Genomic DNA, 25,565 nt, shown 5'->3' with positions numbered 1-25,565 from the left:
TCGCTTTTCTTGATGCATCCCATTCTGCAAATTCTAAATTGCGATTCAGTATTTCTCGCAATTTAGAATTCGCAGAATATGGGCTTGATGCATCTGGGGGCTAGTCCTTGATAATAAAACATGAGCTGCGACAGTCAGGCAGATGAAACACATCATTGTTATAAGCATTATTAGAATGAAGAAAAACACAAACAATTCAACAACCATGTTAATTGTGTCTAATCTTACTCTTATCTATCAATAATACTCCTATTGGAGTGAGAGCATGATGGGAATACCCTCCTGCCAGACCCAGTTGGAATGATCTAACCCCATACCTTGTGTAGTGTATCAGGAAGCCAGCCCCAGTCCATTCATGAGTGCACTCTGTCTCCGTGTGCAAGCCTGCACACATCTCTGCTTGTACAGCTATCTTCTTTCTTAGGATGAATGTCGGGGCCTCCTGCACTAAGTCTCCTTCACAGTTCTCTGCAGCATTTATGATAACTCTGGGGTGAAGCACCTCTCACTAAATTCAAATCAGACGCTGTTTAAAAAAAAACACCAGCCTCATCGCATTCTGTGGAGAGATACAGAATGACAACTTTACTTAGGCCGAAGGGAAAGAGTCATCTCCTTTGAGCACATAATAAAGCAAGGACCTTGTGTTCTAGTATATGTGTCCCTGGAACCAACAGTGCTCCCTGGAACTAACAGTGCAGACTACAGAACAACAATCTTTGCCAAAAATAAATGTATTCATTGCACATTCTTGCGTTAGTAAAAAATATGTGCAAACCACCGTCTCAAAAACATGCTAAGTTAAAAAGGAAAACTTAAATGGAGACTACATATAAACCATGCAACAGCAAAGCAGTCTGTCCTTATCACTGACAGCATGCAATGACAGTCTGCCCTATTTGTAAGAACAAGCAAACTGTCTCCATTAGAAAGCACGGCACCCTGCATATTTCACAAAATAGCATTCCACATTAACCTGTACAGATAACTTAACACTAGCGGCCCTATTATGGCGTTTGGCGGTGCAGGTGGCATGCCACTGCCCGCCTGCACCGCCAAGAGACACTGCAGCCCACTCACCAGATTACAACTTAAAAGTAGTCTGGCTGGCGACATGGCGGTCAAGCTGCAGTGCCTCTTTCAAAGGCAACTGTGCCTTTGAAAAAAGCAACGTAGTAGTTACGCTACACCAGGTTTCTGTACGGCATGATGCTGAGTCGCAAGATGGCTGCCAACACTTCCCAATTGAAGTGTTGGCAGCCAATCACATACCAGCACGGGGACTGTCGGATCCTTGGTGGATCCAATTCCCTATATCCAAATTTGAATTTCCCTTAATTTTTCAAAAACTACTGAACGGATTTACACCAAATAACAAAAAGGGCTCTTTCTGGACCAAGAGCTGCCTTTCTGCCAAGTGTGGTGTAATTCTGTCCAGCGGTTTGGGCTCTTGTCATGTCTAAAATCTTTATGGGAATTAACATGAGAAATGCACTTTTTTTGACCCTTCCCCCTTTTTCTTTGTCCCCTCTTGACAGATCACCCTGAAGCTTTCCATGCACAAGACTTAACTTGACATTTGTTTGGGAACATTTTGTGGATTTATCAAATGGCACCAAAGATTTAGGCAAGTCAAAAATGCTTTCTCTATGGAAACTAAGATCCACATATATGAAAGTAGGATTTTGCGATTACCAAATAGCTATTTTTACTGAATCCCTATTTGTTAATCGCAGAATGCTGTGTATTAAGGAATCTGTAACATTTTTGCGATTCCTTAATTTTACATAATAGCGATTCAGTAAATATTGAATCGCTATTACGTATTATGACTCCATTCCAACACACAACATTGTCTCCACGGAGGGGGTCGGCCAAGAATGTATTTTAGCCCCGTTCCTGTTTTTTAATCTATACAAATGTGCTGGAGGCTTTTTAATTAAAAAGGGAGATTGTTTTCCCCTAAATTGGTGATAAGCCCGTACCCTGCTTTCATACGCAGACGATACAGTATTAACGGCAAGGACAGCTTTGAGTTTGCAGAAGTCTCTTGATGCTTTGAATGATTTTATAACATCTCTTGATCCAAAAGTTAATTTTAACAAATCGTACATAATAGTGTGTGGCCCAAAGACCACAAAAACCCAAACTTTTATTGTCCAGGGAAAGAGATAGAAAAAGTCAATAATTTCGTGTATCTGGGTAATTTATTCAATAATCAGATGAAATGGGAACCAGTCTTATCTGCCAGAGCACGGCAGGCAAGAAGGGCTGTGGATGGATTGTTTCGGTTTGCCTGTAAATTGGGGCGCAAACCGGTGAAGGAATAGCTAACTCTTTACAGAGGTAAATGCGTCTCTATTGCCACGTATATGGTAGGGGTCTGGGGGTACATTAGAAGCCAACAGCTCCAACTAGTAGAGAATACATTTAGTTAAAAACTACTGATGGTACCAAAACGCGCCCCCACTTTATTTTGCCATACTGAACTGGGTCAAGATTTCATAGAACATCGAATTCGCTGTGCCCCTTTGTATTTATGGGCCAAGATTTGGCTCTCAGAAGGCCTAGAGTTTTTAAGTAATGTTATTAAGGGTCCCCTTAACACGCATAATACTCTAAAGATGCCCTGGCTCAGCTTTGTGAGGGAAAAGTTTCAAGAGATAGGTCTAGGACACCTCCTTAAAATCCCTGAAAGAATCCCTCCAAATGCTAAGGCCATTATTAGGGAGGCGTTTTTTACTCGGGGCAATGCGTGTAGTTGTTAACTGCAAGATGGGAGCATTTTATTTCCCTTCTGCCCCCTTTATCTATCTTTTTCTACCAATTCCCAGATTAGATTTTACTTAACTAAGTTTCGACTATGCACTGTGCACTTTGTGTTGTGTTTCTTCGTCAAGGAGGATGGGCGGGCAAGCTTTATTTTATTTATTTTTTATTTTAAAAGTTTTATATAGCGCTGGCTAGACCCAGAGGTCTCATCGTGCTTTACATGAGTAAGATGATATAAAGCAAACATGGAATACAAGTAGATAAAAGATAATGAAACAACATGCAAAATATACAAATCAAAATAGATAAACAGGTGCAAGAGCTATACACTTCAAGTAATTAGGTAGGTGATGTAAAAGGAAATTCACACATAATTGGACAAATATAACATGGTGATTGGAGATCGAGTGCAGGTCACAGGTTAGGATCCCCAATAATATTTGAGGAGGTAGATGTTGAGGTCTTTTTTGAAGCTGGAATAGGAGGGGTTACAGCGCAGGTTTTTTGGGAGGGCATTCCTGATGATAGGGGCATTACCACGGAAGGAGCCTGATTGTGTGGCTTTCTTTGTATGAAGTGGTGGTATTAGGAGGAGGGTGTTGGTGCTTCTCAGAGTTCGTGTGGTGCCTGCAATGAGTTTCTTGGAGAGGTACTGCGGAGTGTTTTGGTGGAGGACTTTATGAGTAATGCAGGCAGTTTTGTAGGCAGTTCTGCCTTCAATGGGGAGCCATTTAAGAGCTTTGAGAGCTGGGGATATATGATCAAAACGTTTGCAGTCTGTGATGAGCCTGGCTGCAAGGTTGAGCACAGCTTTGATTGGAGCAAGGTGGACCTTGGGGATTCCGTTGTTGATGGTTTGATTTTCTTAAGGTGACGGAGAGTGAAGAGGGCTCCTTTTGAAGAGATTTTGATGTGGACTTTGAGGGTTAGGGTGTTGTCGATAGAAATACGAAGAGATTTGACGGAGTTGGACAGGGTGAGTGAGCAGTTGAGTGTGTTAAGGTCAGAGATCCAGGATGGAACGGGGAGAGGGTTATTTTTAGGGGAGAAGAGAAGTATTTCGTTTTATTTTTAGGGGTAAGTTTGAGATGATTGGAATGGAACCAGGTTTGGATCTTGGTGAGGGTGTTGTTCAGGTGTAGGATATCACCGTAGTTTTAATCTTGCAATAGATGTGGGTGTCATCAGCGTAGAGGTGGTAGTTGATGCCTGCTTGTTTAAGAATGAGGGTGAGGGGTTCCATGAAGAGGCTAAAGAGGGAGGGAGAGAGAATAGATCCCTGGGGGACTCCAAGGGAGACAGGAGTGGGGTTAGAGAGACAGTTCTGAATTTTGATTTGCTGAGTTCGGTGTTGTAGGTAGGAGACAAACCATTTTTAGGCAGTACCATTAAGGCAGAAACGGGTCCGACGCACGTTAAGGAGGGTTGAATAGTTGACTGTATCGAACGCTGCAGAAAGATCAAGGAGGATAAGAAGACAAGTCTCGCCATTATCAAGTGAGTGGTGGATGTCATCCATAACATTGAGCATTGCTGTTTCGGTGCTGCAGCCTTTCCTGAAGCCTGATTGAAAGAGGTCGAGTAGGTTGAAGTTTTCGATGTATTTGTCTAGTTGTAGTAGCACACATTTTTCAAGGACTTTTGAGAGAAGTGGGAGGTTAGTGATGGGGCGGAGATTATTTTGGTCATTGGGGTCAGCATTGGGGTTCTTGATTATGGGAGAGATTTGTCCAAGTTGAAGGGAGGTGGGACACAGCCAGTGGAGAGAGAGGTGTTGATGATTGTGGTCCAGTATGGGGTAATGATGTGCTTAAGAGCAGGGACAAGGTTAGAGGGTAAGGGGTCTTTTGTGTGGGAGGACTTTTTAAGATTACCAATTATTTTAAGGACTTCTAGCTCAGTCATGGGGAGGAAGTTGGGCAATAAGGCATTATTCTCTAATTGTGAGTTAGGGGAGTTGGATTCCGGAGATGTGGTAGGGGATGGTGTGAGGAGTGGTTGGGAGGGGTTGCGAAGTCGGTAGGTGAGGAGAGTCGCTGGGGAGCAATAGGGTAGCAGGTGGAAGAGAGAAGGGGGTCAACAGGTGGAGGGGATGTGGCACAGGAACTAGCGGTGAAGACAGGTTTGCATTGGGAGTTGGAGGGGAGCTGTGTGGGATGGAAGGATTGATCAATTTTAGCTAATTTGTCCGAGAAGAAATGGGAAATCTATTCACATCTGGCTGAGGAGGTGATCAGATTTGGAGGTGTGGGGAAAGTTTGGTTTCAAATGATTTTGAAGAGTTCCCTAGGTCTGTTTTTGGCACGATCAAGTTGAGTGCGGAAGATGTGTTTTTTTTGTATGTGGATCTAGCACGTCTGAGGAGTGCAAGATGGGAGAGAGAGGGATGGTGTCTCCAGGTTCTTTCCGACAGTCTGAGAGACCGTCTTTTGTTATTAAGCTCGGTAGTAAACCAAGAGTTAGAGGGAGTGTTTCTTTGGTTTTTGGGTTTAAGCGGGTCCAATTGGTCAAGGATACTGGTGACAGTATTGTTAAAGTGTTCAGTGAGCTCATTAGCTTTTTGTGAGGGGGGAATGAGAAGAAGTTGAGCTTGAAGTTTAGTCTCAAGAACAAGCTTATGCCTTGCCTGTGTGATAATTCCTCTAGGTAAAGCACGTTGCACTTTATATTACTTTGCACATTATATACATCGGTGAGAACCTGAATTCAGCTTCCATTTTTAAGGAACATTCGTCTTCCATGTTCATTTAATGATGGTTTCAATGACTTGCATAAATTGGCCACCTTTGATATCTGCATTGCTGTAGTAAATTGTGTAAGGGGTTCTATTGTGATTAGAAATCATTATGAATGAAATTAGTATAGGGTTGCTCGGGCTTGACTTTGTTATTGTAAATATCTTTGCTGAAATATTAGGAATTGCTGTTTTAAATCATTCTCTGTTGATGTTTTTTATGAATTGTAAATATTTTTATTGTGAAACTTTTATGGTTCTCGGAACCGAAGTAAAGTTATTCCTGACTTGACTCCAGTCGTTCCTTTGAGCCGAAAGGCCCATAGGTGCTAATGGTTCTGCATTAGCTAATTGGTAATCGCAAATTAGCAAATGCAAAGCCAAGGGTGGCCGGGGGCTAAAAGCCCCCATGAAGCGCCCCCAAAATTTAATTTGTGCACTTGTAAAGAGCACACATGCCCTAAGGGCATGTGTGCACCACATGGAATTTTAAAAATGCATTTTTGTGCATTTTTCAAAATTTGCACACGGTTACCATCAACTGGATGATAATAGCGTTTTCTAAATGCACAGTTTGCATTTAGGAAAGGCTTTTTAAATGTGCATTATGGAATTGCGATTCTTTATTTGCATTCACTACTTGGGTAATCACTACAAATTGCGATTACCGAAATTTCAAATCCTGAAGCCTTTCATACATGAGGAAAGGCCATTTTATAACCGCAAATGGCCGAAAAAAAAAAAGTATATATATATATATATATATATATATATATATATATATATATATATATATATATATATATATATATATATCTTCAATCAATTAATTCACTGCACTCCAGAAGTCGTGTGATTTGAAAAAGCTTTTAATAAAGAATAGTTACCATCACCATTACCACCACCAAACGTTTCGACCAAGAGATGGTCTTTGTCACGGTTACCTGAGTACTTTTGTTTATATATACTACCTATGCATTCTCTATTTAAAAAGCAGTTGGATTTTTTACAGCCCTCGTGAGTTTAAAAGCTAATACCTTTCCTGCACCAGTACCCACCATCCTGTCACTTCATCAAACCCCTGGTGTCTGGAGAGGTACTAATGCAGATTATGACCCAGTTTGCAGCACCCACATTCTGTTGCCATCTTGGGGCCCAGCATATCCCACGCCCAATGCTAGGTTAGCCATTGCTTCGAAAAAGGGGCCGGGTGGGGTATTTTTTCTAATCTTGCTGCAAAAATGAGTTTCTGCAAAGTCTTGCTGAAAAGAACCACTTTTTGATGATTTAAATGTATAAGGTTTTTCAACATCTTTTTGAGTTACCGTATTAGAAATATTATTAGTACTACTAACATGAATTTTTATAGACCTTTATCACTCATTTTAATAAAAGAATATGTTTTAATAAGCCCTTCATTCCACACTTCTTTCATTTCTAACAGTTGAAAATTATGGGTGTTACTATCACTCACTTTAATGGTCCTTAATGTATTGGCCTCAGACAGATGGATTAGAGGCCTCCCAGGACCTATACCTTTGACCTGCAGGACACCCCAGATGTCAGCAGTGAGCATTTAATTCACAGTGCTATCATTCTAGCACATGCACTTGCCAATGACTTCCTCTTAAGTGGAGAGTTTTTTTTTAAGCAATTGAATACATTAGGAAAAATATGATGTTAATTGTAAAGGGGCGTGTCCTTATCTCAAGGTTCTTTCACAGTGTCACAGTGTCCCGCTTTACCCTCATTTTCTCGAGTGTTTTCTTCTTGAAGGTGGCGGTGCAGTCACTGTGGAGCATAAAGATGGTGGTGCTGGTGAGGCCGGAACACGAGCGACGCATCAGCCACGTCACCACGTCAAGCGTGAAAACTGGGATCGCAAACACGCTCGGTACGTCCATCATTTCACGCAGCCTCCAGACCACTGCGCTTTGGAGGGGGCGGGCTTGGGGTGGAGTCACAGGGGTCTTGAAGAAGATATGAGTTGGAAGTTGAATCAATGGTATGTTCTGGTGATGGAGTGCACTAAGTTAGTCAGTTTCATATTTCATGCATGCGACTTCGGACAGTACTACCAGGAGGAGACATGACACAAGGGTTTGCGGCGTCTGTGTGGTTGAAACACCTGTAGCATGTAAGACACCCTGGGACCCCTTAGGATATACATGTTGTTTCTTCCCTGGGCAGTATTACCTCGAAAACGCCAGTGCTGCCAATGACATTACAAAACAAGCATTTACAATGCATTACGTCTCGCAATTGCGAGATTTTTAGCTATTTTAATTGTAAATGGCAATGCTTTTTAGAATCTTAAAAGGCATTGTCATTTTCAATACCAATATGTCAAACTTTTGAAATAAAAAAATCTATTGTATTGCAGAGCACGGTGTCCGTGAAGCGGGCGCTGCTTTCACCGATAAAGTAAAAAAAAAAAAAGAAACAGCTTGGTGTCCCTGAAGTGAACGGAACGCTCAACATTATAGTTAAAATGCTAAAAATTAAACTGAGCGCGGTGTCCCTAAAGCGGGCGCTTTGCTCAGCATGCAAGTTTATTAAAAAAAAGAGAAAGAACGTGCGGTGTCCCTGAAGTGGACACACATTCTTCTAAAAAGTCCTTTAAAAAAAAGCTCCCCTTGTGTCGTGAGTGCTGAGGAGAAACGGGCCGGCCACTTTTAAAGTTAGAGCGGCAGAGCGCTGCATACAAAAAGTGGCCACCATTGTCCTGTGTGGGCATGCTGCAAATACAAAAAGCAGCCGTCATTGTCCCCATTAGTCAATAAACAAAGTAGTCCGCGCCCACTTATAACGCAGACCCTAGCAAGCCAAGTAAAAGGTCCATTTGTTATGGGAGGTAACAAATGCAGACAAGGCGGTAACAAGGAGGGACTAACAAGCCTATTTACTAAACAGAAGCCAGCGTTTACAAAGGACAATGACACAAGCCAATGACAAATATGGGCGGAAAGTAGGCAAGGCTTCCAGTGTATACTCCAAAGCAGCATGTCTTGCAGAACGAGCAGTGCATGCGTGCTGCCTGTATAGGCTCGACCTAAAAACTACTAACCATCACACTTCTACAGGTGAGACAATGCAGACTAATCTAGGTGCCCAAAGCTATACAAATGGCTTTGATGGCAGGTATTAGTATTTATCAATGTATATTGAATTATACAACAACTGTTATTGTGCTCATCTCAAAATTAGATGGACACTGCCACCATGTGGCCGACTGTTATAAGTGCCAGTGTTGACAATTAAGTGCCAATGCCGGGCACCAGAAACCACCGGCTTAAATTAAGCACTGGGATGGTGGCATGGTCACCATAAAATGTAGAAATCCTATTCTCTGGTAATTACCAAAAAAGTGGGAAAGGCACGTAAGAAGACGTCTGGTCCTTATTAAGGAGTGTTTACCTGCAAAAACCTCTAGATGATCTGTTTATATATGTAATGTTATTATTTTATTGGCGAACAAATCAGTTTGATGAGAATGCTAAACAAAAGGACAATAGCTGTACATAGTACAGTAGGCGAATGGGGTGGCTACCGAAGACCAAAAAGAAATCCATAGCAAAGAGGATCCTACGTACCTTCATGTGAATGATCACGGCAGAAACAGGTGTTTGACGAACATATCTAAACTTAATGTGATGCAACAGGAGCAACATATGTCAATATGTTTGATGGATGTGTTCAGCATTCATGCCTCTGCACCTTCATGTACACAGAAATACCTCTTTAGTCCTTGAGTGGGGCGCATGATCGGACAGCTGGTTAAATTGAATTCTATCAACACTTCCCAATTTAACACTATTAAACTGAAAACATTAAGCATTATAAATATCACAATGTTTTGGGAGGCTAGCATCTCTGCCAAATTCAGGACACGCATGAAGATGTTGTTTTGCAATCCTTAAACAGACTGGAAGTCTGTTAACCTGTTGTCCTGACAGGAGCTGTAAAGTTCAGAGTCACCCATAGGGATAACATTGCAGTACGGGTATAATGAGTGGACCTTACAAGTTATTATGTAAATACTTTTCAGATATAGGATTCCCATATAGTGCCCAACATCAAGAACCTAATGCTTCTTTATTTTTGGATATGACATTCATCCTTTCCAGGAGTCAATTCTTCCAGGAAATACCATTTAAATAACATATAGATCATGACTTGCATTTATTCCTAAACAAGAAAGTTGTAATTTTGAAGACCAACATAAATGGGTGGAAAATAATTAATGTATGCTTTCTGAGGGACATTGGCAGTACTTTTAAGAGTTCAAGTCTTCAGCTCCGCCACCGACACCTGAGATGATCTTGAGCACCTCCTTCATAGAGATAAGTCCTCACCTCCGCCACCAACATCTGGGATGATCTTGAGCACCTCCTTCTTTGAGATACGTCCTCAGCTCCGACACCAACACCTGGGATGATCTTGAGCACCTCCTTCACTGAGATAAGTCCTCAACTCAGCATCCGACACCTGGGATTGTAAAAGGGTGGCTAGACAACCAGTGACCAAAGACCCTTTTGTGTTGCCCGGCGGTGTCGCCTCTATTACCCACAAAATATTAATCAATGAAGAAGCAGGCGCTGGAGACTGAAAGGCAGGAAACGAGGGTTTATTCTCTCCGGAGGAGAACACATCAATTCGGACAGCAAGTATCGTCACGAGGTGCTCTAACCGCATCTCTGAGGCCTGGCCTCTTATACCCAGGTTTATTGCTTTATTACATGAAACACATATTTGTCAATACTTTGATGTACGGAAAAGCATCCTAGGAATCCCCGCTTCAAGCCCGTTCCCACACGTTTACAGTTGAAATCCCCACCCCGGTCACAACAGGTGATGATTATCGCGCAGCTGGACATTCCGCCGATTCACGGAATGTGTGGAGTTGATCGGATCTCATGGGGTGAAGGGTGTTCGATCGACTCGAGGGTCCTTTGATAGGGGGAAGCTTCCTACTGTACGGGGGTGTGATAAACAGTATCCGCAAGGCCAGGTGGCGGCCTGGGAACAAGGGAGACAAACGGGCACACAGGAAAAGGGGGTTTGTATCAAAGGACTTGGGACCATGAAAGGGATGAAGGGAGGTGTCGCGCTGGGAACAGGATGGGATTCCGAGGCAGAGCTGCACTGAAGAGGGGTTTATGACCCAAGGCATGTGAGAGCGGGAGGGGGTTGTCAGCGTGCGGGGGATGCCTGCGAGGTTAGGAGAGAGAGAGAGAGAGACGCGCTGGCTATCAGCGAGGGCAGGGAGGCCATGGTGCTTAAAATGGTTGCCGCTTACGCGCAAGGCATGTGAGAGCGGGAGTGATCAGTGCGTGGGGGTGTTTGTGAGGGTGAAGAGCCGTGCTGGGGGTCAGGGGTGGGCAGAGGATGGTTCTGATCAAGGCAGCTGAAATGGCGGGGGTGTACGATAAAAAGTGTGGCATTGGAGAAAAGGGCAAGATGGCGCAGATAATGTTCACCAAACTGTATTAATTTTCCACAGTCCTCCCTTTAACATATCCAAGACATCTTGCTGGCCTATTTCCTATCTATGTCTACTGCGGTGGTCATAAGTAAGGAAGTGAAAAACCCAGGCGAAGGAACTGTACATAAACATCACATTTCAAAATCTTCTCATCTTAGTGGGCGGGCTCATCGTTAAGCTCGTTGCAGGAAAGCCATAGTAATGCAATATCAGACAAAAATTATGTAGTGAGAGCGTTGGGTACAGATCATAGATGCTTATAGTCATAGGAACTGATAGGTTTACCACGTAAGTAAGTTCTTTTTGTACTCGGTTGGAGCATAGTCAATTCAATGGCGGTTGGGAGAGAAATGAGACATAGTAAAAACAATAATCAGGGTTTCCAGTGTCTTGTGGTCGTGGACCATTATTAGTGAGTTCTCAGCATTCTTTGTCATCTTCTGTTAGCACTGTTCAGCACCTGCATTACAATTCGTTCTTTAGTAGGAATGTCCATGTGGGTTGAGCCGTTGGAGGTCTGCGGGCAGGAGTGTGTCTTTGTTTTGTTTCGCCAGACCTCGTGGGAGAAATATGTTACGGTTTTTGGAGCAAGTGCATTTTCTTCCATAATCCAGAGTGTGGCCATTTGAAGGAGACAGAAAAGGATTTGTGGTGAAGGGTGCAATTGTCTTTGAGTTGTGGAGTCTGTCTGTCCTTGGGTCTCTGTAGTGGGTATTTCCTGTTTCTTCCATCATCTTCAAGGTGCTCGGTAGTGGGCAGAACCATAGACTTCGTTTAGCTTCTCTTTGGGGTGACCCTTGGTGGTGTTTAGGTCACCGTTCTGAGATTTTAACACAGTTCGTGGTCTACTTAGTCGGAGCTCCCTCCCTTTTGACGCAGGAAATACCCTTCTCTGGATGGCACAGTAGGGTTTTGAAAGTTCAAGTGGAAGGAGGGGGGTGTGCGAATAGTCTTTATGGTAGGTCGGAGGAAGAGGGGATGGAGCAGGGCCAGATCGGGAACAGACCAGGGGGACGGAAAATTTAGACAGGCGGGTCCATAACCAGGTTCAGAGAGCGGGGACTTTTCGGCACATGTCGATCATAAAGCAGGGGCCTCAGGTCAGCCCTTTCCTTTCATTCTGTCAGAAACAGTGCCTCGTCCAGCGACTCCTTACTGCTGCGGTCTCGCCTTGGCCAATGTCGCTGATGTTCCACGATCTGCAGTCAGGCCGCGTGCTCCCACATCCGGTCTCTTTCTCCTCCGACAGTAGTTCCCTTAAAAATGAGTTTGAGAAGACAGTCTTTAGAGATTTTGCAGAGGAAGGTAATCACATGAATCTATTTCTCTCCCAACACTAAGCAACTGGGTAAGCATCCGTTACATTGAGGTATTGCAGCCAACGTATAAATAATCGATGATAGGTTTGCTGGGTTCCCTACAGCTTTCCTTCGTGACTATTTCTTTGGCGTTTTGTTGGTATTACATTCATTGTCGTGGAATGAAGTCTGATACTTATTCATTGCATTTTTTTACAGTCACGTCAATTCTTCTGGCAGAGACCCACTTTCCTAGTACGAGTCCTACGAAGCTTATGCCGTTCTTCAGGGCTTTGTATTTTACGAAAAAGTGCAACGTGCTATTCACCATGGTCTGATAGGTATCTTTCTGAGGAATGAACATAGGCTAAACGATTTTTCATTATATCCATGCATCCTATCTTTCGGCTAAACAGTTTACTTTCAACAGGGTTTACTTGCAACAAGTTCTTTCATTTTTTTTTGGACTTAATTCTAACTTTGCAAACATTATTCTAAATTCTACATAGTTTCTTACAACCTGGCTACTTTATTAAAAAACTCGGGGCTTGCGATGACTATTCAACTCATCCTTGGGGTGAGCGAGGTCTAATGGAAAACAACTAGGAATATAGCGAACTGGGGCAAGGGACATTTTTCAAACTCTCGTCCAGGGCAGCTGATACAAAACTAGGGGCATTCTGGGAAAACGGGGATGTCTCGATCACTTTTACTGTTTGGGTATTGAGATAATTTCGGGACGGGGAAGGTCACGTTTACCAGAGACATTTTATCATGGATGCCACTGACAAGTAGTTCCCTCAATATGGGTCAGATTAGGGAACCTTAGTCGTCTTACCTGTCCCTTTCTTTTCGGCCAATCTAGGTTTCATCAATATTTAGCAGAAAAGGAGAGGTAGTAACGTGGTATCGATGTAATTTTTATTTAGGACAAATTTGTGCAAATACTTGTGGTATTTGGAGCCAATCAGGTGGTGCACCAGGGGTAGTGGTTCGCCAATTAGGTGCCAGTCGCTAGGAAGAGTGAAAGTGTGGAGGAGAGAGAGAGAGAGAGAGAGAGAGAGATAGAGAGAGGCAGATAGAGAGAGAGAGAAATCAATAATAGGCTAAATAGTACACGTGTGACATGGAGAGTGGCCGTGTACTATTTAGGCTATTCAGTGCATTACCCAACATGAGACATTTCGGGTCTGTGTTAGAATGTAGAAAGCATGCAGTTTGGGACGGAAGAGCATTAGGCCGGGTACATAAGGACATGCATTGAGTTGGGTGTCTTTAGGTGCCATCTTGCAGCGTAGGTCCGCTTCATGTATCAGACATGGCGTGGCTCCAGATCTTTACTATACCCTAGTCGTGACTCCAATGTAACCTGTAGAGGGAGAAAAAGGAAGAAAAGGGAGGGGGAACAACATTCGAGCATATCAAATGTACGGGCACGAAAGTTCTTTACTTACCACATACTCGTCTTATCTCCTCGGGATATAATCCCTAGGGTCTTGGTTTCTGAAGTCAAGGGGGGAGCGGGCAGTGTGATAGGTTGTTCATGGGGGGGGGGGTCGAGGGTGGCATTATAGATCGTGTATAAGGAAACGCTAAGAAAGGAGAGAGAGATCAGAGGCGCCTAGCGCGAGGTATCTGGTTTGTAGATGTATCTAGCTATCGGGATCCTTAAATCATTCCCAACGCTGTGATGTTCTAAGGCATATCAGTTCTTTGGCCAACCTTGTTCCTTAGTACCTTCGAGTACCCTACCTTTATAACATTCTAACATTCACACCGCTTCGCTTTACCCGTTCTCAGAAGTCGAAGTCCTTCTTCATGCGTTAGTTCCTGAGCTTAGTCGCACATTTGGAGGCAGCGTATCATACCTTAGATTCGATCATCAATCCGGGGCCGAACAACCATTTTCTAATAACCTTAAAAAGAGAGCAAAACGGTTGCGCACAAAATAGCCCTCCCGCCAATTCCCACATTTACAAAAGTATGCGATACCTGTTCATAGTTTGGAAAACCTTTATTTGCATAATCGTTCAGTAAGTAAATATGTGAGTGCAATCGTATTTGGCCGGACACGGCGATGGCTGAAGCACATACAGTAGGGGGCTATTTTGCAGCATTTTAAAAACATTGAAAAACGTCTACTTAGTTATTTGCAAGAAACTAAAAACGTCTATTAATAATTGAGGGATCAGAGGGTATTTATTTCATAAATTGAAACACAGTCAGACTAATTGTAATCACATTTCCTAGATGTATACCGTGGGCGTGCGTCATAAGCTACGTTATGTATCGGTTACAATAAATATCATAATAAATCGTACATTAAAATCAACATTTTAACGGGATCCTTTCAAATGTTTGCCAAGTGAACCCTCCTCCCTTTTTCGTCAAGTGTACAAAGGTTCATATACATATCTCAGAACATCAAGTCTTGTTAGCTAAAGAACACCACGCGGTGTTCGTAAGTTCCTATTGATACCGGCGCCATTTTGGGCGATGCCGGGTTGGTTGCACCAGAATCCCTTTCGGCAGTTCAAAAACCAGTGCTAACAGAGGGGCTGGTAATGTGGACCGTCAATCAAAAGGGGAGGGAGGTAGAATCTTCCTTACCGGGTCACGTTGAGGTTCAGCCGGAACTTACTCGAATCCGTTAGCCCACAATATTTTTGGATGATTCAGACTGAGGCTGGTGCTGACACGAGAGCACCACCATCTTGTGGCTATGTCGTGGTATCAAGGCAGTTGTTCCCCACCGGAAGCCTGTGGATGCCGAGGGCTTCTGGGACTCTGGTAGAATCTTCAAAGCTGTGGGGATGTTGTCGGAGGTGGGGGCTCGTGCCCAGGCAGGCAAGCGCCCGAGTTGCAATACCGGACAAAGTTACTCCAGCGGCCTAGACCCGCCTTCCAAGGGGCCCAGATGCCATTTTGAGACCCTGCAACAGCCGCCCTTCGTCGCGTCTTCAAGAGTGGAAGAGACTTCTTTGGGGTGAAAAAAATGGAACACCGTGCCGTTGGAGCAGGACATTGGCTCGGGGCGCTAGGATGCAGCTGTGGCGCCTCTACCTGGGGAGGTGAGGGAGGCTCGTTCGCGCCGCCTCCCTCTCCCAGTGCATCCCACGCCGTTCCTTCGAATCAGGGGTGCACATGATGACCACCCTACACCCCTGACTCGGCGAGTACTCTGGAGGACCATTGCATGTCCGGGGCTGCGCAAGTATGCCCGTTGGACATTGTATGTTCTGTGCTGCGCAAATAGGTCCGTCGGACATTGTATGTTCTGTGCTGCGCAAATAGGTCCGCCGGACATGGTATGTTCTGTGCTGCGCAGGTATATCCGTTGCCCGGCTGGAGGATTTCGGCGCCGGGCCGGGGCTGGGAAACCTCCTACCTGTGGAGGTGGAAGAGGCTCGTCCGCGTCGCCTCTTCCTCCCAGCCCACCCTGCACCAGTTCAGCGGAGGAATTTGCGATGGCCGGACCAGGAGATACGAGGGAGGGGGTCATCTGCATCCGCCCCCTCCCTACTCGTGGCCCGGGCTGCGGTGGAGAAAACCAGGAATCTCAACCGCTAGACCATATGGGAGAAGAGGATGGGAAGACCATTTCATGCCGGGCCCGTGGAGCCTCCTGTACATTCTCGCCGGCGGCCTCTTTGGTCTATGGCTGTCGGCAGGCCCCGCCCCACACGTGCTGTGTGTTTCACCTTCCGGATGGGCGGGACCGTTGACCTGTTACATTTTGGGAACTTCCGGAGTGAGCGTAATATGTTTTGTATTGCTCCTATTAGTACAGTTTTACTTTAAAGAATGTTTTACTAGTTTTTCTATTTATCGTTGGTCGTGTGTTATTTTTATTGTAATTAAATCTTAAATTATATAACAGAGACTTGGCTTCCTTGAATCCTTTTACTACGAGAACCTCATTACAGTGGGGGTAGGTATTTATGCCTGGGTAATGGGGGCGGGTTATCCACGAGCACAGATTTCCTGCATGGGGGTTGTCTATGCAGGCCTGTAATTGCTTTTGTTTTTCAGAGTGGGGGGGAGTAATCAGTCCCAGAACTCCAACATGTCGTTGAAATTGGTCTGACGAAATCTGTGCCATCGGGCATAATCAAACGTTGTAGTCCTATCTGTCCTGTCCGTGTTAGTCTGACTCGTCTTTGTCTCGCGCCTTTTCCCTTTCTGCCGGCCTGTTATTTCTGTCGGCCCTCCGTTCTTACCTATGTTCCGTAGAGTCGGGCATTGGGCTTTCCAGTGCCCGAGTCTTTTACAAAAAGCACATTGGTTTTGCCTTAAGTCTGTTCGCCCTGCGCGTTGTGTCGGGGGGTTACTTTCGGGTCGTTGTGTCTCGGGTTTGTCCTGTCGGTACGTCCCTTTACACTGTTCCCTTTTTGTGCCTAATCCATGGAACTGTGTCGTCGCTGCCCCTTCCTTTTGCCTACCAGATGCTTGGAAGGTCGCCTGTCGCGTTTCTTTACCTACTCTGACTTCGTCTCTTTCCTTTCGTTGCGTTGCTTCTTTGCGCCACATACCGAGACTGTCGAGCATAATAGGCGTTGTCTTGCTACTACGAAGGGCTATTTCTAACGTCTCTATTTTGTCAAGATCGAAGGATCCTACCAGTGGCCACTGTTTCTCTTGATTTGCTTTGGTATACTTGTGCCATAGCTTACTATAGGCTATGGTAATTAATCCATACTCTGTGAACATTTCTTTATTAGGGGTGCCTTCCAGCGGAGCTAGATGGTCCACCTCTAATAAACGGTCCGGGCTGAACCAGCTATCTATCAGTGGGGAGAAGACAGGCATGACGGGTCACAATGGGGACAATAGTCAGCACTACCTATCTTATCACTGTGTGCAAAGACTAGACAGAATATTTCTATTCTACGTTGTTTGCAGGCAGTGAATACCTCATGAACCAATATCAATCAAAAAAATGGTCAATGGGTAGAATAAGTAGGCCCGCAAAAAGGTCTGCGTCACCTACCCTTTCACTATCTGCAAAGAGGGAACCTATTCTTTCCTGTTTGCAGACAGAGAATCTCCAGAAAACAATCCGTAACAGTTAATCAATGGGGAGGGGCAATCGATCAGTGGGGGAGAAAGATAGGCACGACGGGTGCGTTACCTATCCTTCACTGTTTGCAAAGGGAGAGCCGGTTGTTTCTCCGTTTGCCGACAGCGAAACTCCAAATAAATTACCAAAGGGTAATACTAGTATTTTTTTACAATCAATCAAACAATTTCTTAATTCGTCGTGTCTACACGACCTTACCCGGACCGCATGGACAGTTTCTTGTCTTCCGAATCCAGCACCCGATCATCCTCTTTTCTTCGTAATCCTCGCGGCACTCCTGATGGTTCCCAGTCAGGACCGTAGATCACTCGAGAGAGGTCTGTTCGGAACCAGTGAAGTTCGGATGATCGGCTGTCAGACGAGGGTCTATCGGACAGGGTACCTCCCGATCGTTGCAGTCGTTCACTCTGTCGTCAGGACCTCTCCCACTGGATCCACGAGTCGCTAATGGGCCCCACGTTTGGGACGCCAATTGTAAAAGGGTGGCTAGACAACCAGTGACCAAAGACCCTTTTGTGTTGCCCGGCGGTGTCGCCTCTATTACCCACAATATATTAATCAATGAAGAAGCAGGCGCTGGAGACTGAAAGGCAGGAAACGAGGGTTTATTCTCTCCTGAGGAGAACACATCAATTCGGACAGCAAGTATCGTCACGAGGTGCTCTAACCGCATCTCTGAGGCCTGGCCTCTTATACCCAGGTTTATTGCTTTATTACATGAAACACATATTTGTCAATACTTTGATGTACGGAAAAGCATCCTAGGAATCCCCGCTTCAAGCCCGTTCCCACACGTTTACAGTTGAAATCCCCACCCCGGTCACAACAGGTGATGATTATCGCGCAGCTGGACATTCCGCCGATTCACGGAATGTGTGGAGTTGATCGGATCTCATGGGGTGAAGGGTGTTCGATCGACTCGAGGGTCCTTTGATAGGGGGAAGCTTCCTACTGTACGGGGGTGTGATAAACAGTATCCGCAGGGCCAGGTGGCGGCCTGGGAACAAGGGAGACAAACGGGCACACAGGAAAAGGGGGTTTGTATCAAAGGACTTGGGACCATGAAAGGGATGAAGGGAGGTGTCGCGCTGGGAACAGGATGGGATTCCGAGGCAGAGCTGCACTGAAGAGGGGTTTATGACCCAAGGCATGTGAGAGCGGGAGGGGGTTGTCAGCGTGCGGGGGATGCCTGCGAGGTTAGGAGAGAGAGAGAGAGAGACGCGCTGGCTATCAGCGAGGGCAGGGAGGCCATGGTGCTTAAAATGGTTGCCGCTTACGCGCAAGGCATCTGGGAGCGGGAGTGATCAGTGCGTGGGGGTGTTTGTGAGGGTGAAGAGCCGTGCTGGGGGTCAGGGGTGGGCAGAGGATGGTTCTGATCAAGGCAGCTGAAATGGCGGGGGGTGTACGATAAAAAGTGTGGCATTGGAGAAAAGGGCAAGATGGCGCAGATAATGTTCACCAAACTGTATTAATTTTCCACAGGATGATCTTGAGCACCTCCTTCATAGAGATAAGTCCTCAGCTCCGCCACCGACACCTGAGATGATCTTGAGCACCTCCTTCATAGAGATAAGTCCTCACCTCCGCCACCAACATCTGGGATGATCTTGAGCACCTCCTTCTTTGAGATACGTCCTCAGCTCCGACACCAACACCTGGGATGATCTTGAGCACCTCCTTCACTGAGATAAGTCCTCAGCTCCGCCACCCAAACCTGGGATGATCTTGAGCACCTGCTTCATTGAGATAAGTCCTCAGCTCTGCCAATGACACATGGGATGATCTTGAGCACCTCCTTCATTGAGATAAGTCCTCAGCTCCGCCACCGACACCTGGGATGATCTTGAGCACCTCCTTTATTGAGATAAGTCCTCAGCTCCGCCACCAACACCTGGGATGATCTTGAGCACCTCCTTCATTGGGATAAGTCCTCAGCTCAGCCACCGACACCTGGGATGATCTTGAGCACCTCCTTCATTGAGATAAGTCCTCAGCTCCGCCACTGACACCTGGGATGATCTTGAGCACCTCCTTCATTGAGATAAGTCCTCAGCTCCGCCACTGACACCTGGGATGATCTTGAGCACCTTTTCATTGAGATACGTCCTCAGCTCTGCCACCGACACCTGGGATGATCTTGAGCACCTCCTTCATTGAGATAAGTCCTCAGCTCCACCACAGACACCTGGGATGATCTTGAGCAGCTCCTTCATTGAGATAAGTCCTCAGCTCCTCCACTGACACCTTGGATGATCTTGAGCACCTCCATCATTGAGATAAGTCCTCAGCTCCGCCACTGACACCTGGGATGATCTTGAGCACCTCCTTCATTGAGATAAGTCCTCAACTCTGCCACCGACACATGGGATGATCTTGAGCACCTCCTTCATTGAGATAAGTCCTCAGCTCCGCCACCAACACATGGGATGATCTTGAACACCTCCTTCACTGAGATAAGTCCTCAGCTCCACCACCAACACATGGGATGATCTTAAGCACCTCCTTCATTGAGATAAGTCCTCAGCTCCGCCACCAACACATGGGATGATCTTGAGCACCTCCTTCTTTGAGATAAGTCCTCAGCTCTGCCACCAACACATGGGATGATCTTGAGCACCTCCTTCATTGAGATGAGTCCTCAGCTCTGTCACCGACACCTGGGATGATCTTGAGCACCTCCTTCATTGAGATAAGTCCTCAGCTCCGACACCAACACCTGGGAGAATCTTGAGCACCTTTTCATTGAGATACGTCCTCAGCTCCACCACCGACATCTGGGATTAACTAGAGCACCTTTTCATTGAGATAAGTCCTCAGCTCCGCCACCGACACCTGGGATGATCTTAAGCACCTTTTCATTGAGATAAGTCCTCAGCTCCGCCACCGACACCTGGGATGATCTTGAGCACCTCCTTAATTGAGATAAGTCCTCAGCTCCGCCACCGACACCTGGGATGATCTTAAGCACCCTTTCATTGAGATAAGTCCTCAGCTCCGCCACCGACACCTGGGATGATCTTGAGCACCTCCTTAATTGAGATAAGTCCTCAGCTCTGCCACCGACACCTGGGATGATCTTAAGCACCTTTTCATTGAGATAAGTCCTCAGCTCCGCCACTGACAACTGGGATGATCTTGAGCACCTCCTTCATTGAGATCCAGCTGCATCTTGATCATTGCTCCTGCTTGTTCATTTATCTATTTATCTGTATTGCAGTCAATGCTAACAGGGTCTACACGCGGAACCCAGAGCACAGTGGAGAAGAGTCAACATTTTATCTTCAACAAAGGAACTTTTTACCCCATCCCTGAACGAGAGCAGGGACTGGGTAAGATGAAGGTGGGAAATTCAATGCTTTTCGGTGGAGAACTTCAAACCTTCTATCCCCAGGAGATTTACCTGATTGGAGAAACAACTAGTAAAGACAAGTCCCCTAAAAAAGCAGCGGGCTCAGGAGGGCTGATCCCGAATCAATTTACTCAGAAGCAGAAGTCCATGGAACCTATCGAAGCAAGCATCCAGTACCAGTCAAAGCTCAGCGACCCGATGTCCCGTTCTCCACCTGAAACCACCCCTGCGTCCGCATTCTGAATCTTTTCAAGCCGCAGCATTTGTGGCTTGCGGAGACTCCAAAGAGGGCTTTTTCAAAGTTCAACTTGGAATTAACTAGACACCCACCGTAACTTTATGAGACTTGCTCGGTGGAAGTGGGTACTCCTCGCAGCTCTGAAGCTTGAAATTATATCCTTCCTCACAGCTCCACTCTAGGCGCTGTGGCAGAGAGTTCTGTCTTTATTGATGCAAACAGCTCACAAGGCTGAGGATGGGTCAGGAGAGTTGGAGTTCAAGGACGGACTGCAGACCAAGGGATCAAACGCCAAGGTCCCAAAAGCACTACGTACTACAATATCCTCAATACTCCTGGCATTAAACTTCAACAAGTTATTACCAGCCACTCAGCTACTCTCATCAGACTCTGTAAAACTGTGGGGAAGATTTCAATATGATGTGTACACCAGAAACATACAAGTACACTTTCATGGCTTGACACCACATTGCACCCACTGATAATCTCACATTAGGGGAATTAAAGGGAAGGCCAGTTGATACACCCTGTCAACGGGCAGTGTAGAATCTGAGGAAGTAGTTCTAGTCACGCTCAACACTCCCCCTCGAAAGAAAGATCTGAACCATCTCTACGACAACTCTTTTGACCCCACTAAAGAAACCTGATGTTGCCTTAAATTAAAAGCTACCACATCCCTTGTCTCTGACAGATTTAACATCATGAGAACTATCTCACCATTATCAGCAAATGCAGAATGTCACCCAGTCCAGGGGCAGTCCACCATCTTTCGCATACCAGAGGCAAAACCGGTCAAGGTCAAGGAGGCCATGCAAGTCAGGGAAGTTCTTAAGATGTTCACCTACAACCTTCTCTAAGGCCCTTGAAAAAACAAGACTAGATGGCAATAGGATAATAGTTTTTTAAAGCCTAGAGATGTAATGATGGTGTCTTTTACAGAACTGTAATAACATATTATTTGTCCATCGTCGAGGGGGCGGCCTGCACAGTGGAGTATCCCGGGTGGATGAGAGAAGTCTTGTTGTTTATCTCACTCTGCGTGTTTCTTTCACTCCTAAGTCCTACTGACGCAGTCGCTCTTTCTTTCACAGGGAACAAAGGCGCGGTAGGCGTGTCCTTCCTCCTAAATGGCACCTCCTTTGGGTTTGTCAATTGCCACCTGGCTTCGGGGTCCGAGAAGACATCAAGGTAAGCGCTTCTATTCCATTCATTGTCTGACACCCCTGTCCTGCTCCCAGCACTCCACAAGAGTGGGGGCTGGCCTTTCCGTTCACAAATCAGTTTCATGCTACATAGAAAAAGGCAGGGCGTGGCAATCACATTTAAACCTACATTTTACTGACTCTACCCCAGCCTTACTCACCAGACTGGAAAGCTCTTAATTTGCAAAGAGGCCCATCCTGCTCTCCTTCTGACCCATGAAGGGAAAATAACCAAGTCATAAGGAGGCTGTCTCCGAAGAAGGCTCCTCTGCTCTGCCCTGTCCTTCTTTTGCCGACTCTGTTAGTATGCACTTGTGGCAGCGATAACAATTAGTGGCGAGGCAGCCCTTTTTCACCTACTCCTGGCAGGAAGAATCTCGCACTGGACTGTCCCATCTTATTACATTTTGTCTACCAGTGTCCTGCATCTGGGTCCTTCCACCATCCATGTGGGGCATGCAGGTCTATCGCTTCTGTCCGTGGAGGTGTGTGGAGTATGTGCGATGCATGTGGCCATTGTACACCAGAATCCATTTTGTGTTTTCAGTCTCCAAGCGGCACCTAAGATGGCGACTGCGAGATAGCCCGGACAGCGGATGTGAATTTCAGGGCTCTGCCAGGCCATTCCATGGATCCTTTGCAGTGGGTCAGACATATCAGTGTGGAGGAAAATACCTGAATCTTAGGAATTTCCCTTAACCTTTCCTAGCTTGTTGTTTACTGTAAGGCCTTCTCCCAGAGGCTGACAGGTAGTTAATTGGAACAACCTCCCTCCCTCTCATATCCTTAGATCTGATCTCTCCTGACCAGAGACCCCCTGCTCCCCAGCACCTTCCTTCTGACACCTGACATCAAAGACCATGGCTGGACAGAGAGAGCGGAACAAGCAAAAGGCAGGACCTGTCCAGACCTGCCTGTTGGACTACTTAGATACCGTCCACTACTTTGATATAAAGATGGGACGGAAACTACAGCCATAATGTGGAGTCTCCACTCCAGTGGCAACCAAGAAAGTCTCTATGCACCAGAATTTGGGTAACTACAGACAAACGCCCTTGCCAGTTTTATGTCCAGAAACCTGGGGACGTCAACTAAGACTGCTAGGAGGGGCTGCAGACCTTGCTTCGAGGGAGAGAGCGAATCAGTTGCTCAAGAGGGGCATTGGGGGTGTTGTTGCATGAGGAGGGCTGTAATCAGAAGAAGTAGGGCCATAAAGGAGCCAGGCAGGATGAACTAAAAGCATCTGCTGCAGCAGGCCAAGAAGGCCAGGCGTCACTCTCTGCGGGCGAGGTCCAGATATCATGAAGTGTTCCCCAGTGCTGGCTCCTCCGCTAATACGGAGGAGCGCTGCCCCACTGCTCTCCAAGCAGTGAAAAAAGAAGAAACAAAAGATAATAACGTAACATTATTATCCTTTTCTTTTTCCTACTGCAGTGGCTCCATTCTTTCCTGGGGGTGGGGTGAGCCCCGTGACCCAGAGCACTGCATGGCGAGGAGTGGGGGCACTCTACGTGTGCATGAAATTTTGACCCGCCCTCTCGGGCCGCCCAAAACAATCATGTGCACTTGCCATGTTCTCCATGCAGGCTGCATTACCGTCTGGGTGGAGAACCTGTCCCAGGCTCCCAAGCTTGGTCTGAGCGCCAATTTACGGCGCTTAGACCAATCACAACGCTGCATTGCTGTGTTGTGATTGGTCTGCGGAGCTTAGGAGCCCGGGTGCATCCTGCTGCTGGCCTCCAGGCAGGAAGAACACAAGTAGATGCAGAGGATCAGAGGAGAGTCTGCAGCAACACCGGCCGTAGTCGGGTTAGTGTTTTTTAAATTTTATCTTTTTCATTTTCCTGACCTAATCCCCGCCCGCTCTACCGCCCACCACCTGAGTCCGGTAGCAGCAGCTACTGGTGTCCACACAGCGTGAACTGAACTGTGGGTCCCTGGGATTAGATGTACTGGGAACTCTCCCCAGGTTCTGTCATGAAGACAAGCTCCAAAACCCACCAGGACACTGAAGACGAAACCTGACGATGGTTTGTTGAGTTCTGAGTCTCTACCCTCCTGAGTAAGCCTTAGACGGCTTCATTCAGTGTCCTGAAGCCCTGTTACTTGGTGCTCAGTTTTGGGTGGAATAGTGAGGTTAAGCCCCAGGAGATCAGTGGTAAAAGAATCTGATTGTCACAATCTAAGCACAGTAACCCCTGTCTGCCCTGGTGCTCCTGAAAGAGTTACACTCCAGTAGCGACTGACCAATCAGAGGGTGGAAGAACATTCCGTTGTCCTGCAATACCCTCTTATTTGGCAGTCTGCACCCTATCATGCCCCCTATTATGCTGGAGCAGCAGCTCCTGGCTCACTGGACAGCCTTTGCTGGTCTGAAATAAAGCTCAGTTGGTTTTGCAAAAATCGCACACATAGGGCGAGTATTTACAATCAGCAAAAACAACTTTAGACATACAGAGGCATGGGATAGTAAGATGGAAAGGGCGGCTTTCAATAAAACATGTAATTGTGCTGCAAAAAATTTGTCCCTTGTCGAAGATAAAAGAGCCTTGGTAAAACGCAAACATTCCTGGCCAGTTATAAACTCTTATGTCAAACTAAAACCGCAAGCTTATTTGGAGGCTCATTTTCGATTGGTTTTAAAAAAGAGTTTTATGATGTATCGATTTGGAGAATATGAAACAAAGGATTTGCGACAATCATGGAAAGGAAAATTCCCAAATGAACACTGCCTTTAATGTGGATACCACACCGAAACTTTGTCACCTGATGTGCACTTGCCCCTCTTTGAAGGAAGCAAGAATGAGACTTTTAAAACCAATTTTAAATGATCTTAACATCCGCACCTGTTGACAAACTGTGACTAGTTGGTTGGGAGGCGCATCAACTATTCTTATTTGTCGAGGAGCTACATTTCTTACCTTGATTAACAACCTCTTATGTAAAGAAGATAAAACAAAATGAACTAGGCTATAAATGAGTTGACAATATGGATGAAATGTAAAAGACTTTTTAATTTTCAAGGGTTTTTAATGTATCTTAGTTTTAAATCATGGAAATTGATTTTAAACAAATAATTTATCTTTAGGTCAATGCTTTATGGTTGATATAACCAAATAAAGTTTTTCTTGAACTGAACTGAACTATCATGCCCTTCCTCATCAATATTGTACAGTGCAAGGCAGGAAAAACACAATAGAGGATGTTGGGCAGACTTACAACAACAACAATATGTGTTTGTGGAATTGACTGATATACTACTGGTTTTAAACATTGTTGAAGCACTTATATCTGATTATCAGAAGGGCAAATTCCAGTTTAACTTTGGTCCACTCTGCTGTGCTGTTTATTGTGCAGGATGTCACCTTCATCGTGCTTTAATGCAACTAATCCTTAATACGGTGCTA

At 45.6% G+C, this 25,565-nt stretch overlaps 1 protein-coding gene across 1 annotated transcript in view; it reads left to right on the top strand.

The window, feature by feature from the left end:
• Positions 1-25,565, top strand: part of LOC147666252 (phosphatidylinositol 3,4,5-trisphosphate 5-phosphatase 2-like) — a 420,611-nt gene that overhangs the window by 180,045 nt on the left and 215,001 nt on the right. The window contains exons 13-14 of the mRNA XM_086949195.1: positions 7,283-7,400; positions 22,048-22,144. Of these exons, the coding sequence (XP_086805321.1) occupies positions 7,283-7,400; positions 22,048-22,144 (215 nt within the window). The remainder of the gene's footprint in view (positions 1-7,282; positions 7,401-22,047; positions 22,145-25,565) is intronic.

This window comes from Lissotriton vulgaris, unplaced genomic scaffold (assembly GCF_964263255.1).
Source record: "Lissotriton vulgaris unplaced genomic scaffold, aLisVul1.2 SCAFFOLD_568, whole genome shotgun sequence".
NCBI classification, from domain to species: domain Eukaryota; kingdom Metazoa; phylum Chordata; class Amphibia; order Caudata; family Salamandridae; genus Lissotriton; species Lissotriton vulgaris.
This window is presented reverse-complemented; position numbering and strand designations above follow the sequence as displayed.